The 18,790-nt window shown below is 39.5% G+C and overlaps 1 protein-coding gene across 1 annotated transcript in view; it reads left to right on the top strand.

The window, feature by feature from the left end:
• DNAH8 (dynein axonemal heavy chain 8) overlaps positions 1–18,790 on the top strand; it is a gene marked incomplete at its 3' end in the record, with an annotated part of 261,455 nt that overhangs the window by 93,882 nt on the left and 148,783 nt on the right. Inside the window, exons 27-31 of the mRNA XM_079779684.1 lie at positions 3,235–3,348; positions 4,838–4,900; positions 10,412–10,512; positions 13,819–13,956; positions 14,120–14,360. Coding sequence (XP_079635810.1) covers positions 3,235–3,348; positions 4,838–4,900; positions 10,412–10,512; positions 13,819–13,956; positions 14,120–14,360 — 657 coding nt within the window. The remainder of the gene's footprint in view (positions 1–3,234; positions 3,349–4,837; positions 4,901–10,411; positions 10,513–13,818; positions 13,957–14,119; positions 14,361–18,790) is intronic.

Below are 18,790 nucleotides of genomic sequence, written 5' to 3'. Positions count from 1 at the left end.
TTTAATTGTGGTAAAATACACATAACTTAACATCTTAACAATTTACCATCTTAACAATTTTTAAGTAGATACAGTTCAGTGGTGGTAAGTATATTCACATTGCTGTGCAGTGAGTCTCCAGAACTTTTTCATCATATAAAACTGTAACTCTATACCCATTATCCAGCAACTCCCCATTCTCCCTTCCTTCAGCCCCTGTCACTCTACTTGCTTTCTCTATGCATTTGACTACTTTAGGTACTCTATAAAAGTGGAGTCATACAATATTTGTCTTTTCATGACTGGCTAATTTCAGTTAGTATAAGGTCTTCAAGGTTCACCCATGTTATAGCACGTGTGAGAAATTGTCAAGTCTGAATAATATGGCATTATATACATAGTACCACATTTTATTGACTTGCTTCCACTTTTTGGCTATTGTGAATTATGTTGCTATGAACATGGGGTATGAATATCTCATTGAGACCCTACTTTCAATTTTTTTTGGATCTCTATCCAGCAATATAATTCTATTTTAATTTTAATATAATTCCATTTTTAATTAATAATTCTGTTTTCCATAACGGCTGCACCATTTTACATCCCCACCAACAGTGCACATGTTCCAATTTCTCCACATCCTTGCCAACACTAGTTACTTTCTGTTTCCTTGATAGTAGGCATCCTAATGGGTGAGGTGGTATCTATTGTGGTTTTGATTTGCATTTCCCTAATGATACATGATGTTGAGCATCTTTTCATATACTTATTGACCATTTGTGCATCTTCTTTGGAGAAATGTCTACTCAAGTTGTTTGCCTATTTTTTAATTGGATTGTTTGTTTGCTGTTGAGTTGTAGGAGTTTTTTTAATATGTTCTGGATGTTAACTCCTTATCAGATATATGATTTGCAATTATTTTCTCCCATTCTGGAGTTTGCCTGTTCACTCTGTTGATTGTGTCCTTACAATTCTTTTTATTTCTGTAAGGTAGGTGGTGCTATCTCGCCTTTCACTCCTAGCTTTAGTAATTTGAGTCCTTTCTCCTTTATTCTTGGTTTGTCTAGGTAAAAGTTTATCAATGTTGTTGATCTTTCAAAGATGAAACTTCAGATTGTTGATTTTTCTCTATTGTTTTTGTAATCTCTATATCATTTACTTGTGCTCTATTTTTAAAATTATTTCTTTCCTTCTGCTTGCTATGGGTTTAGTTTTTTCTATTTACCTAGTTTGTTAAGGTGGATGGTTAGTTACTGATTTTAGATTTTTAATGTATGCATTTATAAGTATATATTTCTCTCTACGCATTTTTGAAATAAGTAAATATCTACATACCACAAATTAGACATTAAAAATAAACTCCAAGGGAGTGTTCAGATTCTTTAAATATACTGAAAAATTTGCCGAAACCGGTTTGGCTCAGTGGATAGAGCGTCGGCCTGCGGACTGAAGGGTCCCAGGTTCGATTCCGGTCAAGGGCATGTACCTTGGTTGCGGGCACATCCCCAGTAGGGGGTGTGCAAGAGGCAGCTGATCGATGTTTCTCTCTCATCGATGTTTCTAACTCTCTATCCCTCTCTCTTCCTCTCTGTAAAAAATCAATAAAATATATTTTTTAAAAATAAATAAATATACTGAAAAATTTTATTAAATATTAATTAAATGAACAATGGCTTAAAATTTTTTGTGTATGGAAAGATTTGTCACTGAGGTTGAAGCAAGGCATAGTGCATAGAGCTGAAATTGGGGTCATGACTTGGGATTCCATCTCTGCTGTCAGCCAATTGGGTGATCATAGGCAAGTTAATAATCTTTGTTTCTAAATGTCTTTATGTGGTCATTTAGGAATATTTTAGGAAGTTTTTATATGCAGTTATGAGGCTCACTTGAGGTAATGTATATAAAATATTTTTATGCTTATGTTTATTTAAGTTCATGTTAAATATTGACTAATATGCTTGTTTTGAAAAATGTTTGCTGGTTAGTCAGGAGAGTGAGTCTCAGGAAGGAAGTGGGAAATACTCTATTGAGATTTAGTGAAGTCCAACTTTCTCTTGTTCAATGGAAATAATTCATGTGAGTTGTTCTTCTATCTCTTTAACTGTTAGCGTTAAACCCACTGACCATGCTCTGGCCAGTTTTTTCAGTAGTTAGAGCATTGTCCCTCACAATGAAGGGTTGAGGGTTCGGTTCCCCATCAAGGACATGTACCTGGGTTGCAGGTTCGATCCCCAGCCCCAATTGGGGTGCATGTAGGAGACAACCAATCTATGTGTCTCTCCCATATTGATGCTTCTCTCTCTCTCTCTCTCTCTCCCCTCCCTTTTCTCCCTCTCTCTTTCTCTCTCTCTCTCCCCCCACATACACACACAGCCCACCCTCCCTTCCACACTCTCTAAAAAAATAAATGGAAAAAATATCCTTGGATGAGGATTAACAAAATAATTAAAAAAATAAAAATAAACCCACTGACCTAAGCTTAGAGTAGTATATGTTCCAACCAAGATAGAGGCTATTGTTGAGAGCAGTTAGGGCAGGGGCCTTGGAACCCCACTGCCAGGTTTTGAATCTTGGCCTTACTTCGTACTGGTGCTGGGACCTTAAAGAAATTACTTAGCCTCTGTGCCTCAGTTTTCTCACCTGTGAAATAGGTATAATATTAATATTTACCACACAGGGTTGTTTTGAGGATTAAATGAGATAACACATAAAGAGCCTGGTGGATAATAAGCATGAATTAAGTGGTATTATGATTGAGGGTTTAAGCAGAAGCTTTGAAGACTATTGTGGAAGACATTTGCTATATTATTTTTTTATACCCAGAGTAATATCACTTTCTTTTAGGGAGCAGCTCCAACCACTGCAACCATGTGAACCTACTAGAGTTTGCTAATCCATGACCTTGAGCTGGTCCCAGAGACAGCATGTGACCCAGACTGGGCCCATAGAAGTAACTGTTTCCTGGGCTATAGTGATGGCCTGAGATAAATCAGCCAGAAACTAACTTTCCTAACCTCAGTTAGAGAAGATGTCTTGGGTCATGAACTAGGATGATTTGAATCTCCAGTTAGAGCATTTGTGTTGTTTATTTCTGTGGGTTTTTTTTTTTTTTTTTTTTTTTACTTTACAAAAACATTGCAGAGAGGTCTTGGTTCTTACGTGATATCTGTGGGAACAAACTTGCTGGAATAGAATTGTAGTTTTCAGTTAATATATTACTTTCATTCTCACATGGAGTATTCTTTTTTGTTCTAGGTTTCTGTACAAGATGAACTAGTTCAAGTGCAGCCCAAGTTTAAAAGTAATCTACTTGAGTCTGTGGAAGTTTTTCGTGAGGATGTACTGAACTTTGCAGAATCATATGAGATGGTAATTGCAGTATTTGCATGTTCTGTGTTATTTGCTGGTATGTTTATATAAATGGACGTTACAGACCCCAAGAAATACACTGTGATTTGTACATTGCATGTAAGAGGCTATATTTGCATAGTCACACCGATCAAAAAGGGAAGCATGTTTTACAGAGTTAGAAAAAGGATTTACCTGAATTTAGACATCCTGGAAGGAACAAAGGGTCTGTTTTTGCCCATTCTCAGGCCAGAATCTCATAGTGGCAAACGTAATACAGTTGTTGAAAGGCTCTAAGGAACTGTAAATGCCCTAATACCAGGGTATTATCCCCCCTCCCCGTCCCCACTAACTCTTAGAAAACTTAGAGTGTCACTGAAAATAAATAATAAATGTCATATTTGGTCAGTCCCACAAGCTGTTCAACCTGGAATAATGACTGACAGTAGTCGATCTCCAGATGTTAAACTTGGAAGTTGGATATATTCTTCCCTTTCAGTGATCACAACAGATCTGGATTCATAACAGATTTAAGCCTTTAGTGCTACTTATATAACACTTTCTTTTGTACATACATGTACCAAACTTATCTCTTTAGTTGTATTAGTCAACATTTGACCGCCCGATCATTCTGTTATACTGGGAATCTGGTCTGCTATTTTGCCCACCCATAACATTCATGATTGTACAGACTATCTGGGGTCCTTTTGGCAACTATTTTCTGGCTCATGCCAACAGAGACTGCTACTGCTTCTTCCAAGTGTCCAACCTGTGTGCGTGTCTCTTTCCACGTGGAGCTGAAGAGCTATGGAAAGGAGGCTGCTCCCAGAATTCTGTAATGGGTATTCTGATACACAGGTGCAGCAGCATCACTCATAAGTGAGATGGAACAGCTGTGGTGGTACAAACGTCATACAGGATGAAATTTTGTCACCTTTTTGAAAAGAGGAGACCACAGAGACACAGTGACTAAATGTGATATGAGATCCTGCATGAGGTCCTGGAACAGAACACAGACTGTAGTGGGAAAACGGAATAAAGTCTACTTAAAAGTCTTGTACCAATATTAATTTTCAGTTTTGATAAATGTACCATGTTAACATTATGGGAAGCTGAGTAAAGGGTATATGAGAGTTCTCTTTGCAACTCTCCTGTAAGTCTACAATTAAAAAATATTTTTAAAAATAGCATCTGTTTATTCTAACAAGTCAAACCAAATGGGAAGTATTAGGATTGTCACAATTTAAAAATGAATGAAATTTGGAGTGATGCAATGTTCCAAAGTTAATTGTGTTTATGGTTACACAACTCCATTAAATAAAAATATTGAATTGTACATATCTCAAAACTGTTACAAAAAATAAACGAAAACTTTATGTACAGGACAAAATTAGACCATTTAAATTTTAAATACTGTTTATTTACTTAAAAGAAAGTAATAGATAAATCCAGTAAATTAATAAGTACATATGATTAGGAATTAAAATGGAGATTATATTATTCATTATAGGAAGGACCCATGGTTCCAAATATACCACCCCAAGAAGCTAGCAACAGGCTACAGATATTCCAGGTAAAACTATGTTTTTTGGTAATATGTAAAATTACATTTTTTGTTACACATTTGGCAAGGAGTAGTAAAAATGCTTTTAGGAAAAAATTTATGCGCTTTACCTAAAATGGAAATGTTAATGTTTAAAGTAGATACAGATTTTAATTGTATTCTAATCTGCTAAATAATATAATTGGTTCCTTTTCTTGTGTCCCTCCATGCTCTTTCCCACAGAATATCTCTATGTATTTTTAGAGAATAAGACTTTAATTTTATACCTTATTCTAGTTTCAAGCATTTCATTTGTATGTAAAGTGATAAAAAATTATAGAATAATAAGGTCCTATATAATAAAAGGGTAATATGCAAATTGACCCTAATGGTGGAACCACCAGGAACGACTGGTCGCTATGTTGTGCACTGACCACAAGGGGGCAGATGCTCAATGCAGGAGCTGCCCCCTGGTGGTCATTGCGCTCCCACAGGGGGAGCTCTGCTTAGCCACAAGCAAGGCTGATGGCAGCAAGTGCAGCAGCGATGGTGGCGGGAGCCTCTCCTGCCTCCTGTGCAGCGCTAAGGATGTCCCACTGCAGCTTATGCCCGCTCTCCATGAGGGCTTCTGGGTTGCCAGAGGGGTGTCTGATTGCCAGCTTAGGCCTGATCCCCTGGGGAGCGGGCCTAAGCTGGCAGGTGGACATCCCCTGAGGGGTCCCTGACTGCAAGAGGGCGCAGGTCGGGCTGAGGGCCCCCCCCCCCCCACCCAGTGCACAAATTTTCATGCACTGAGCTTCTAGTGTATCAAATAAGATTTTAAATATTAATGGTTTGTCCTCCCTCTGTATCCATTAATTTTCTTCCTTCTGTATCCATCACTTTCAACTTCCCTGCTCCTTTGTCCTGCCTGGGACCATCTAGTACTCCATGGGCCAGGCCATCCATTCACCGTCTTTTTCTGCACTCAGATTGCTGAGCACATCTAGAGAAAAGTCACACACTTGTTTGATAGATGCTGTGCAGATTCGTGGATTCCTATGTAAGCCAGTTCCTCGAGAGCATCAGGAATTCTGTGGTTTGTTCTATTCTCGCTCCTGCTTTCTGCAGTGGCTGTTCGAAATGTCCAAGTTCTCCTTATGTCCCCTCTTCCACTGCATTCTTAGCTATCAAATATTATTCATCAGATGTCTACTGTGTGACTTGATAGATAGAAAGATGGTTAAGAAATGGTTCTTTTACCTCTAAGCTGCTAAAACCTGATAGGGAGACAGAGAGCTAGAGAATCAACCGCAGCACCGTGTGGTGAGCACTGCTCTGGTTATGAGGACCTGTGGTATGCAATCAGATGTAGGAGCTCCCCACCCCGATGGGGGCTGGTCGGGCAGACAGGGAGGGCTCCCTGGAAGAGGAGGCATCCAAGCTGCATCTTGAAGGACTAATTAGACTTAGCCAGGAGAAGGAGGAAAAATAAGTCAGGCAGAATTTGTGTCCCCCAAATGAGGAGATAAGCAGGGAGCATTAGGGAGATGTAAGGAGTGTAACATGTAATGTGGGGTGCAGTGGGCAAAGAAGGTAGTAATGAGGGAGGGGCAGCAGAGTCGGCCGCGATCACTAACGGGAGGGCCTTGCAGGCTACAATGCGGAGCTCTAGCCTATCCCGAGGGCTGCAGGGCTGTGAGCAGGGAGCGATATAGTCAGATTGGGTACAGCAGTTGTGTTTTTGAAAGATCTCTCTGGCACCAGTGTGCAGAGGGGCCTGGAGGGAGGATGGCCTGGTTCATGGCCGTTTCAGTGATACAAACAAGAAACTGTAAAGACTGAGACCAAGACGTGGCACTTGGAATAAAGAAAACTGGATGGATGACGAGTTAGTCAACAGGCTGACTTAATAGGCTCAGAGCCTGGGTTAGGGGAGAAGATCAGGTTTGGAGGAGTTTTTGGATGACCTTGTCTTTAAGTTTACAGAGGAAATTTAGGATCTGAGATGTCAGTTTCAGAGAGAGGAGCCGCTTCCTCTCCCTGCGGGCTCTCTCCCTGGTCTCTCCTGAGGTCGACCCTTTTTCTTCTTTACTTCCAGCCTCTTCCTCTTTATTAAATCTTCTTAGTCGGCATTTAAAACTGTTTGTCTCTTCTTCTTAAAGTACAGTAACAATAAAAAACATGTCTGTGTGCTGGACCTCCTCCAGACCTCACTTCTCCTTTCTTTCCCGGCCCCCGTTCTGCCTGCGTTTATACTCGGGCAGTTCGTGGTCGTCCCCCTGGGAGATGCAGGGCTGCTGCCCAGAAGCCAGCGCTTTCCTCTTGACGAGGGGTCCCCATGCTGAGCAGCAATCTAGCCACCGGAAGGCAGGCGTTCTGTAGCTCCACCACACGCCGGGCAGGCGTTTCTACATACCCCTTCTCCCATGCCGAGCATTCCTTTATGTCACTTGGTAACTGGGTCTCCCCCAAGCACATGAATGGAGGAGTGGATTCAGCAACCTGTTCTTGCCGCCTTATTTTATGATCCATGGCCGGTTTGGCTGGTTCCAGGCAGCCTTTCACCAAAAAGGTTCGGTCAAGGTAGATGAGTCTCTCAAGTTGCAGGTTCCTCTGAAAGTAGGAGGGGTGGTTCAGGCTTTCCCCATCATAACCAACTGGAGTTTCTCCTCTGGCACCTAACTTCCAAGTACCTCCCTTGATGTGAGTGTTTTAAAATAGAACATCTATACTGCGATGAGAAGAGTGTTTCTTCAGGATCATTGGAAGTGCGGCTCGTCCCTCGTGGAATAAACGTGCGAAGCAGATGCCATCCTCTGCCAGAGCCCAGGGTCCCTGCCGCCTGGTTCCAGGGACGGTCTAGCCCAGTAACGCTCGAGGGTTTTATAAAGGAGGGCGCATGTGTTGGCGAGGGTTTCCATGAGTGGCAGCAGGCACACGCCTTCCACTTACATGTGACGTCCTCAGGCAAATGTTATTGTCACGATTCTCCTCTCCCCAGAATCTAACACCAGCTCCTCCCATCACCCTTGCCGGCACTTTCTTCCGGACCCTGGAGGAGGCTCTGGTCCTTTGCTAACTGAAGTCCTCGGGTTTGGACCCAAAGTGCCAGGGAAAGGCCTGTCTCTCTGGAGCAGCCAGGACTAAAACCGACCTGCTCAGCTGAGCCAAGAGAAACCCCTCAGCCACAAAAGCAAAATGAATAGATAGTAATGTTGGATGATGATAAGTGCCAAGGGGGTGGGGGGAGGCCGGGAAGGGCCATAGAGTGATGGGCTGTGATGGAGGTGAAATTTAAAACAGGGTCGCCAGAGAGGGCTTCCTTGAGCTGGTGGTAGTTGACTAGAGACCTGGAGGATGAGGGCACGAGCCAGGCAGGTATCTGGAGGAGCCACTTCCCAGGCCTGGGAAGAGCAAGCGCCAAGGCCCCGAGTAAGAGCTTACGTGAGAAGCCGCCAGGGGGCAGTGTGGCTGGAGCAGAAAGAGCAAGGGGCAGTCCTAGCGACAGGGCGGAGAGGGAAGGAGGGGGCCGGCCCGAGAAGCTGGCCAGCCCAGGAAGGGCCCTGGGTTCGTTCTGAGTGAGCAAAGTGATGCGATCTTATTTATGTTTGCGGTGGCTCGCCCTGGCTGCCGTGTTGAGAACAGGTTGCTGGCGGGCAGGGGGAGAAGCAGGGAGACGGATTAGGAGGCCATTGCAATAAACCTTGTGCGAGGCGTTAGTGACAGTGATGTGGGCCAGGGGGGCGGTACTGGAGTTGATAAGGAGTTGGGGGCCCGGGTATATTTTGAAGATAGACTTTGTCTTTACCTCAAGATTTACCAATTTATGGGTCGGCAGCTAGGACTTGAATGTGTCACCCTTGGACTAGGGCTGTGGTCACTTTATTGGAAAGACAATGCAAGGGCCCCTCTCTTGCCTTTTAGTATCTTCTGTTCTGCTTATTCTGCTTATTCTGGGGGGGAGGGGGGGTGTGAGCCCAGCAGGCTGTTTGCCATTCGTCTGGCTGGACATGTGACTTGGGGTCAGAGCTACAGGCCCAATTTACCCCAAAGCAGCTGCTGCCCTCTGTCCTCCCAAAGAAGCAGTTGCCAAATCTCGGTCTGGGGCAGAAGCCGGACCCTCACATTGGGCCTCAGGTGCCAGCGTTCTCCGATGCAGCGTTATTTACTCTGATTTCTGGAGTTACTGGGCACTTGGCTGGCCTGTTGACAAAGCTGGCATTTTGTTCCCCAGTTGTCTGGTCCTGGGCATCTTTTTAAATTATTTGGGACCTGAATGGAAAAGGGGTGAGTGATTGGCATCCCTCAGTAGTCTTCACCACATGAACAGGATTTTAGCCATCATTTAATGTATGCTAACTTTGAAGCTTTCGTCTCTCCTTTTCTGAGAGTCACATGGTCCCACTATACCAACCACCAAGGAATATAAAGAGTACAAAACATGGCCTTGCCCTAGCCCATCAGTGGATAGAGCGTTGGCCTGCGGACGGGTCCCAAAGTCTATCTTCAAAATATACCCGGGCCCCCAACTCCTTATCAACTCCAGTACCGCTCCCCTGGCCCACATCACTATCACTGAAGGGTCCCAGGTTTGATTCTGGCCAAGGGCACATGCCTGGGTTTCGGGCTTGATCCCCAGTAGGGGGCATGCAGGAGGCAGCTGATCAGTGATTCTCTCTCATCACTGATGTTTCTATCTCTCTCCCCCTCTCTCTTCCTCTCTGAAATCCATAAAAAAAAACAAAACAAAAACACAACAACATGGCCTTTGCCCTCTAGGAACCAAGAGTTTACTGGAGTTCCTCCATTGTCTTCATACCTTCCTGTTTGGGCTCCTGTAAAATAGGCTAACGTGTCTGTCGGAACTGTATCACTGTCTGAGCATTGTGAGGTCTGATGCCATGTGTTTTCCAGGGCTGGGAACTGAGGATCCTTACTGGTATGTTACACCACTGAAGTAGCGCACACATATCTTGTCATAGGTGGGCTATTTCTCCTGGCTTTGTAGCATTCTAACTATTGGAGATTCAAATTCTAGTTCAAAAGACAAGCATTAACTTTGCCAATTTAAATGTTAGAATGATCACAAATGGTGTTAAAATGGAATCATTCATTTTATAGACTCTCTTGCTTACAGAGAAAATAGGGTTGAGTGGATTATACAGATACGTCACTCATTTCAACCCTGCAGGAGATCTGACCCGTCTAAATTAGTGATAAAGCCTGAATTACAGATGTTTTTAAATGCAGTTTTAAAAACTGTGTTTCAGACATATTTATGGGAATTTGAAATATAGGTCTTCTGGGGGCCACTTAATTTATTAAAGAAATAATTTTATATAAAATGGAGACTTCTAGAATGCTTGAAAGTTAATTTTCCTAAGTGCTTAACTTTTCCTTTCATAGCTTGGTATCAGCATTCATTTGCTTCATAAATCATCATTTCAAAGAGCATATTAAATAAACCTCAATGTAGCTTTTATTCCAATTATCATACATTTTACTTTAATGGAGTCTGAATTAATTATCTTTTACTACAATTCAAAAATGCTTTTATAGGCCAATTTTGATGATCTGTGGAGAAAGTTTGTTACATATTCATCTGGTGAACAACTTTTTGGATTGCCTGTGACTGACTATGAGGTTTTGCACAAAGTCAGGTAAGTTTAGAAATTTTATAAGTGTTAAAAGCAAATAATTAAATACTGGCCATTAGAAGAATCATGTCATCATTAAATCTGTTATTATGGCCCTAGCTGGTTTGGCTCAGTGGATAGAGCATCAGTCTGCAGACTGAAGGGTCCTGGGTTCTATTCTGGTCACGGGCACATGCTGGGGTTGTAGGCTGGATCCCCAGTGGGGGGCATGCAGGAGGCAGCTCTCTCTTTCTCTCCCTTCCTCTCTGAAATCAATACAAATTTTTAAAAATCTGTTATTATGTAGAGAAGGGCTGCCCATGGAACACTCCTAAATGCTCTCCTTATTCTTGGCTATTCCTGACCCATTGTATACATAGTCTCCATATACAAAAGGAATGTTCTAGAAAGGAGAAAATACATTGCAAAAATTCTGGGTCTTCATGGCCAAGTTTAGCCTATGCTTTATTGTTTTCTTTCCACTATTTTTTATAGTGTCAGTGATTGTGTGGAAGCACTGCAATTTTGGGTAACTTTTGTTTATTTAAAGGAGTAGCCATTCTCCGCTCTCAATCTTCTTAATGGAATTTGTGCTAAGTGCTCTTCCTAATTGGGCAGACGTGGAATTCATGGAGATTGAAGGCCAAGGAACTGAAGTGATTATAAACAGTGGATCTAGCATTTAAACAAGTATATTTTAATAAAATTTTAAATATAATTTTCCTGAAGGGCAAAATGAACTGATTAGGACCTCGTCTTAGTATTAGCTTATCAGGATCTTGGCTTTAGGAAAGAACTTTATGTTGGCTTCTTTCAAAGTCACAGCATGGAAGTGTCATGGCAAAACAGACCTGAAATTGTCTGAAGGTAAATTGTGCTTCCGCCATTTAGGGTAGACGGTTTGCGTTCTTTTCCTAAAGTACTCATTCACCAAGCTTAACTCAGTGACCAATTGTGTTAGAATTGCATATGTCTGCTGGCCCTTGACCCTGACTTACTCTATCAGAATCTCTGGGGCTGGGTCCTAGGAAATCTGTATTTTTACAAAGGTGCTAGTTATTTTCCCCCCCATACTCCATCGGAGACTCAGTGTTTTATTTTTTTTTAATTTTTTTATTTATTAACTTTTTTTGAGAGAGAGCAAGAGGGAGGAAGGGAGGGAGGGAGGGAGGAAGGGAGGGAGGGAGGGAGGGAGGAAGGGAGGGAGGGAGGGATGGGGAGAGAGAGAGAGAGAGAGAGAGAGAGAGAGAGAGAGAGAGAGAGAAAGAAACATCAATTTATTATTCCACCTTGGCATATGAGGATGATACTGGAACCAACTGAGCTACTTGGCCAGGGCTCAGTGCTTTATTTTAACCCTTAATATTCTAGGAAAAATAATCATTCTTATTTACCATTTGGACCAATGGACCCTTTTTATTTTTTTTATGTTTTTAAGTAATTTATGAATAATTTACAGAAGTAAAAATAAAGGGATGGTGAAAAGCAATCTTATTAGAAAATTTAACAAGAACTTAAGTAGTGAAAACTCACTTTCCCCCCATAATGTCCTGGTTTTAAGATCTATACACATGGAATGGAGACTGAGTTTTGCCTGCAGCCAGCTGCTCAGCAGTTGTTAGGCATGGCCCTGGAGCATACCCGTACCATAAACACTGATTCCAGATTGTAGTTCTATCTCCAGCACTTCTAGCTCTTCATCACCTCGGATTTTTCTTAGACTTGCATTTTTAAAACTCAAGACTGTTGAAAACTCAGATCATCATCCTTCTTGCAATATACATTCAAAAATCATTACTTTGAGGTTTGAATGATCGTCAGTGAATTTTTTAAATGTCTGTATCTATTTTCTTTGAATACAAATCTGCCTTCAACGTTTGTATCAAATAAAACTTACATAAACATCATAAATAATGAAAAAAACATTGTCACACCTTTTTGGCAGAATGATATAATCTACATTCTTGTTGCAAAATATTGCATGGGAAGCCCTTGCGTCTACAGAAATATATTTATTGTTCACTCCTAAATCATTGAGCTTAATAAAACTTATCTAGATTATCATCATCTGAAGACTCAGTCTGAGATTTCATTTACACAGTCTCTTTCGCTATCTGTCTCTTTTCTGTTTAATGTTGCAGAAGTATCTTCCTTTGTCATTTTTTTTTCTCTTTGCTTGCTGTTTTAGGTAGAAAATGAAAAAATTAAGTTCTTAACTCTTTTAAATGAAAACTAAAGAAACAAATATAAGAAGATTACAAAATGATATCTCCAGAGGGTTTTTTTTTTTTTTTTGTACTCTCTTGCAAAATGATGCAATACTTTATTTAGGTAGCACAGTAAGCAACCTGAAGGATGATGCAATGGTGATTTTTTTTTTCCTGCTATTGCATCATCCTTAGAAGAGATTGCATTATTCTCCTCTTCCTATTTTAGCACAATTGGGAATATAATCAGTGATTAATCATTAAAATAATTTCTAGGATGATGAATTAGCAAAATGAAACAAGAAATGGAAAAACAAGGTGACTAGGATTCCGGAATGTGTCTTAGATTTAGAAAAGGGTCCAGTGTACCCATATGATAATTGGAAAATAAAATGAATTTTACTCCATTAAGAACATAAGCACATTTTAGCTTTGGCCTCTGCATTGTCTATAATAAATAACAACAGTTGTGAATATTAATTTTTACAAATAGGGCTAATGAAGCAATGAACTCAAAAACTAAAACTGGGTCCATTGGACCCTTATTGTATACTAATGGGTGAGGAATACCTGGCAAAATCCAAAACGCTGTTGAGTGGTCAATTTTTGATGTTTTATACAAGAAAGACTTTTCTTTTACGTGAACCTGGAATCCCTCCTTTTATTCTTGCTTTGGATGTAACTCCATTTGGGCACATGAGGGGAAGCTTCTGGTAGTAAAGTAATGGTTAATGTCCGACTTAAAGGCAGACATTCTCATAAAAATCCAGCTTGCATATGAAAGAAAAAAAATCAAATAAAACCTTAGCCTAGGCTGTGATCTTGTTATCAAGTTTTGGTCACATTGTTTGCAATGATTGGTATGGTAATAATGATCAAACCATTTGTCAATGTCAGGCCATAGTACGATTTTGAATACTTCAGAGCTGTAAACTTAACCTAATGTATGGAGCTTTCATAAAGTCTTTGTTTGAAAAACGACAGGGTTGTATGCCTGTTGGTATCTATAAGATTTTATACACACAATGTATGAAATATTTGTTTGGATTAATTCTGCTTATATTATAATGGAATTTATTTTTTAAAATATACATTATAGAATGACTTAATTATTTGGTTTCAGAAAGGAACTCAACTTGCTGCAGAAGTTATATGGACTGTATGACACCGTAATGGGCAATATTAGTGGTTATTATGAAATACTATGGGGAGATGTTGACATTGAAAAAATTAATGCAGAACTGCAGGAATTTCAAAACAGGTGGGTTTCAATTGAATTAAACTTACATTTTTATAGTGCTTATATTCTTAGGATCCTGTAGGTATATCACAAGTGAGTTTATCCTCTGTTATATTGCTGTAAATTCATAACACCTTCTTCAAAGAAATGTGTAGATGAAATATTTTTTCTTTTTTTCTGAAAGGTGTCGTAAACTTCCAAAAGGACTTAAAGATTGGCAGGCTTTTTTGGATCTGAAAAAAAGAATTGATGATTTCAGTGAGTCGTGTCCTCTACTAGAAATGATGACCAATAAGGCAATGAAGCAGAGGCACTGGGATCGAATCTCTGAATTAACTGGAACCCCATTTGATGTGGAATCTGATTCTTTTTGTCTTAGAAATATTATGGAAGCACCACTCCTTAAAAATAAGGATGACATTGAGGTACATAAAATTATAAGATGGTTCATTAAAGAATATCTCATTTTTCTTTTCTGAAAATTATACACATTTTATTCAAGGGTATACTAATTACCCCATATAATGCACCCTCAAAATTTGGGATGATCTTGAACATCTCTTGGTTTTGCAAAATAATGCTGTAACTTAGGGAGATAATACGATTATTTGAAATATGTTAGTTTTGAAGCTCCTCAGTCTGTCCTCCCTTATGCCTTAACTACACTTCCATTTAAAAATATGTTTATTTCTGTATTGTGTACTTGGTGAATTCCTCAGAACACTTTCCAGATTTCTAATTCTAATTTTCCCCTCTGTCTATTAACTACTTAAAATATTATATTTTCCTCTTCTAAGATTTTTAATTGGTTCTTTTTTTTTTTTGGTTTGTTTTATGCTTAGTGTTTGCATGGTATCTTATTTTAAACTGAGATATAATTTGACATTTAATATTATATTAGTTTTAGGTGTACAACATAGTGACTCATGGATATATTGCAAAATGGTCATCACACATAGATACAATATTTTTTCTTGTGATAAGAACTTTTAAGATCTACTTCTTAGCAACTTTCAAATATATAATAGAGTACTATTAACTAGAGGCTTGGTGCACAGATTCATGCCCGGGGAGGGGGGAGGGTTCCCTCAGCTTGGCCTGCACCCCCTCACAATTCGGGACCCCTTGGGGGATTTAGCAGTGCACCAAGTGGCAGGCAGCCAGGGAGGAGCCCAGGCCAGCGCCGGGCCGCTTGCTCTCATCCTGGCCCGCTGCGCCAGTAGCGCTGCCTCGGAGTTGGGAAAGGCTCCAGCCGCCGCAGCTGTGCTCTCCAGCCATGAGCCCGGCTTCTGGCTGAGCAGCACTCCCCCGTGGGAGCGCACTGACCACCAGGGAGCAGCTCCTGCATTGAGCGTCTGCCCCCTGGTGGTCAATGCACATCATAGTGACTGGTCAACCGGTCGTTCTTGTTGTTCAGTTGTAATGGTTGCTTAGGCTTTTATATATATATAGTCAGTCAACATGCTGTACATTATACCCCCAGGACTTACTTACTTTGTAACTGGAAGTTTGTACCTTTGATCACCTTCATCCATTTCACTCTCCCCTGTCGCCCTCACCAATTTGTTCCTTGATCTGTCTGACTTATTTCACTTAGCATAATGCCCTCAAGGTCCATCTATGTTGTCACAAATGTCAGGATTTCTCTCCTTTTTATGGATGAATAATACCCATACATTTTTTATCCATTCATTCACCCATGGACACTTAGGTTGTTTCTATGCCTTGGCTATTGTAAACAACGCTGCAGTGAACGTGGAATGCAGATATATTTTTTAGTTAGCGTCTTCATTTCCTTCAGATAAATACCCAGAAGTGGAATTACTGGATCAATGGTAGTTCTATTTTAAGTTTTTTGTTTCCATTGTAGCTACACAAATTTATATTTCCACAAACAGTGCACAAGGATTCCCTTTTAGTTACAATTTCTTGTATTTGTGAGGAGAGCCATTCTAACAGGTATGTGGTGATATCTCGTTGTGGTTTTGATTTGCATTTCCCTGATTACCTGTGATGTTGAGCACCTTTACATGTGTATGTGTTCTTGGAGTGTCTATTCAGATCCTCTGCCCATTTTCCTAATCAAATTGTTGTTGCTGTTTTATTTTGCTATTCAGGTATATGAGTTCTTTATATATTTTGGATATTCAGCCCTTAAATCAGATTTATGATTTATAAATATTTTCTCCCGTTCAGTAAGTTGATTTCTCATTTTGTTGATGGTATTCTTTGCTGTGCAGAAACTTTTTAATTTGATGTAGTTCCACTTCTTTATGTTAGCTTTTGTTGTCTTGGCTTTTAGAGTCAGATCCAAAAAAATCACTGCCAAGACCGCTGTCAAGGATCTTACCACCTATATTGTCTTCTAGGAATTTTATGGTTTCAGGTCTTAAGTTCAAGTCTTTAATCCATTTTGAGTTAATTTTTGTGTATGGTGTAAAATGGTGGTCCAGTTTCATTTTTTTTTTTTTTTGCATGCGGCTGTTCAGTATTCCTAACACCATTTATTAAAGTGACTGTCCTTTCCCTATTGTATATTCCTGGTTCCTTTGTCATAAATTAATAGACCATATACACATGGTTTTATTTCTTGGCTCTATATTCTGTTCTATTGATCTGTGTTTCTGTTTTTATGCCCATACCATACTGTTTTGATTTCTATAGCTCTGTAATATAGTTTGAAATAATGAAACATGATGCATCCGGGTTTGTTTTTCCTCCTCAAGATTGCCTTGGCTATATAGGGATTTATATGGTTTTGTATAAATATTTGGATTGTTTGTTCTATTTCTGTAAAAAAAGGCATTGGAATTTTGATAGGGATTGCATTGAAATCTGTAGGTAGTGTGGGCATTTTAACTACATTAATTCTTCTAATTCATGAGCATGGATAGTCTATTTACTTATTTCTTCTTCAATTTCTTCTTTCAACATCTTATAATTTTCATCGTAGAGGTCTTTTATCTCTATTAATTTATTGTTTTTGATGCAATTGTAAATAGAATTGTTTTCTTAATTTGTTTGTTTTTTTGATAGTTTTTTTTCTTAATTTCTTTTTTAATAGTGTATAGAAATGCAACTGATTTTGTATTGTGAAACTTGACTGAATTCTTTGATTAGTTTTAACAGTTTTTTTGTGTGGAATCTTTAGGGTTTTCTGTATATAAGATCATGTCACCTGCAAAAAGAGACAATTTTACTTCTTTCCTTCCAATTTGGATGCCTTTATTTCTTACTTGTCTAACTGATTCGGCTAAGACTCCCAGTACTCTATTGAAAAAAAGTGTTATCTTTGTCTTGTTCCTGATCTTAGAGAAAAGCTTTCAGCCTTTCACCACTGCGAATGATGTTAGTTGTGGGTTTGTCAATTATGTGGCCTTTATTATGTTGCGGTACTTTCCTTCTATTCCCTCTCTATTGAGAGGTATTATCATGAGTAAATGTTGAAATTTTTCAAATGCTTTTTCTGTATCTATTGAGATGATCATATGATGTTTCTAATTTATTGATTGAGTTGTGGATATTGAAACATTCTTGTATCCTTGGAATAAATCCCACTTGGTCATGGTGTATGATCCTTTTCATGTGTTGTTGATTTTGGTGTGCTAATATTTTGTTGAAGATTTTGCATCTACATTTATCAGGGTTATTGACCTGTAATTTTCTTATGTGGTGTTATCAGGGTAATGCTGGGCTCATAAAATCAGTTTGGAAGTGTTCCCTCCTCTGCTATTTTTTTGAAGACTTTGAGATGATTGGTATTAATTCTTCTTTCAATGTTTGGTGGAATTCACCAGTGAAGCCATCCAGTCCTGGACTTTTGTTTTTTGGGAGGTTTTTGATAACTGATTGAATCTCTTTACTTGTAATTGGCCTGTTCAGATGTTGTCTTTCCTCATACGTAAGTCTTTGTAAGTGATTCTCTAGGAACTTACTCATTTGTTCTAGACTGTCCAATTTATGTTTGTGCAGTTGTTCATAGTAGTCTCATATATAATCCTTCACAATTCACTCGTATCAGTTGTAACGTGTCCTCTTTCATGTCTGATTTTATGTATTCGAGTTACCTTTATTTCTTGGTGAGTCTGGCTAAATTAGGTTTGTCTATTTTGTTGATCTTCTCAAATGCCAGCTCTTAGTATCCTTTATCTTTTCTATTGTCTTTTTAGTATCTATTTCATTTATTTCCCCTCTGATCTTTGTTATTTTCTTTCTTCTAACTTTGGGCTTTGTTTGTTCTTCTTTTTCTACTTCCTTGAAGTTTAAAGTTACGTTGTTAATTTGAGATTGCTCTTGTTTCTTAATGTAAGCAATTGTTGTTATGAACTTCCCTCTTAGAACTGCTTTTACTGCATCCACAACTTTTGGTATGTTGTATTTTCATTTTCAATTTACTCAAGGTATATTTTGATTTTTCTTTTGATTTCTTCTTTGATCCATTGGTTGTTCAGTAGTGTGTTGTTTAATCTCCACATATTTGTGATTCTTCCCATTTTTTCTTGCCATTAATTTCTAGTTTCATACATTATAGTCAGAAAAGATGCCTGACATGATTTCAGTCTTTTTAAACTTATTAGAACTTGTTTTCTGTGATTTGTCCTGTAGAACGTTTCATGTGCACTTGAGAAGAATGTATACTCTGTTGCATTTACACCGAGTGGCCAGATTATTATGATCTCTGAACACATAATAATCTGGCCACTCAGTGTATATCCAATATAATAAAAGGCTAATATGCACATTGTCCCCTTGACCAGGAGTTAGACTAGCAGGCAGGCCAGCCAACCGCCCATGTCCCCTCCCCCTGGACAGGCTGGCCGGACCCCACCCATGCATGAATTCATGCACCAGGCCT

This window comes from Cnephaeus nilssonii (assembly GCF_951640355.1).
Source record: "Cnephaeus nilssonii genome assembly, chromosome: 9".
In the NCBI taxonomy this organism is placed as follows: Eukaryota; Metazoa; Chordata; class Mammalia; order Chiroptera; family Vespertilionidae; genus Cnephaeus; species Cnephaeus nilssonii.
This window is presented reverse-complemented; position numbering and strand designations above follow the sequence as displayed.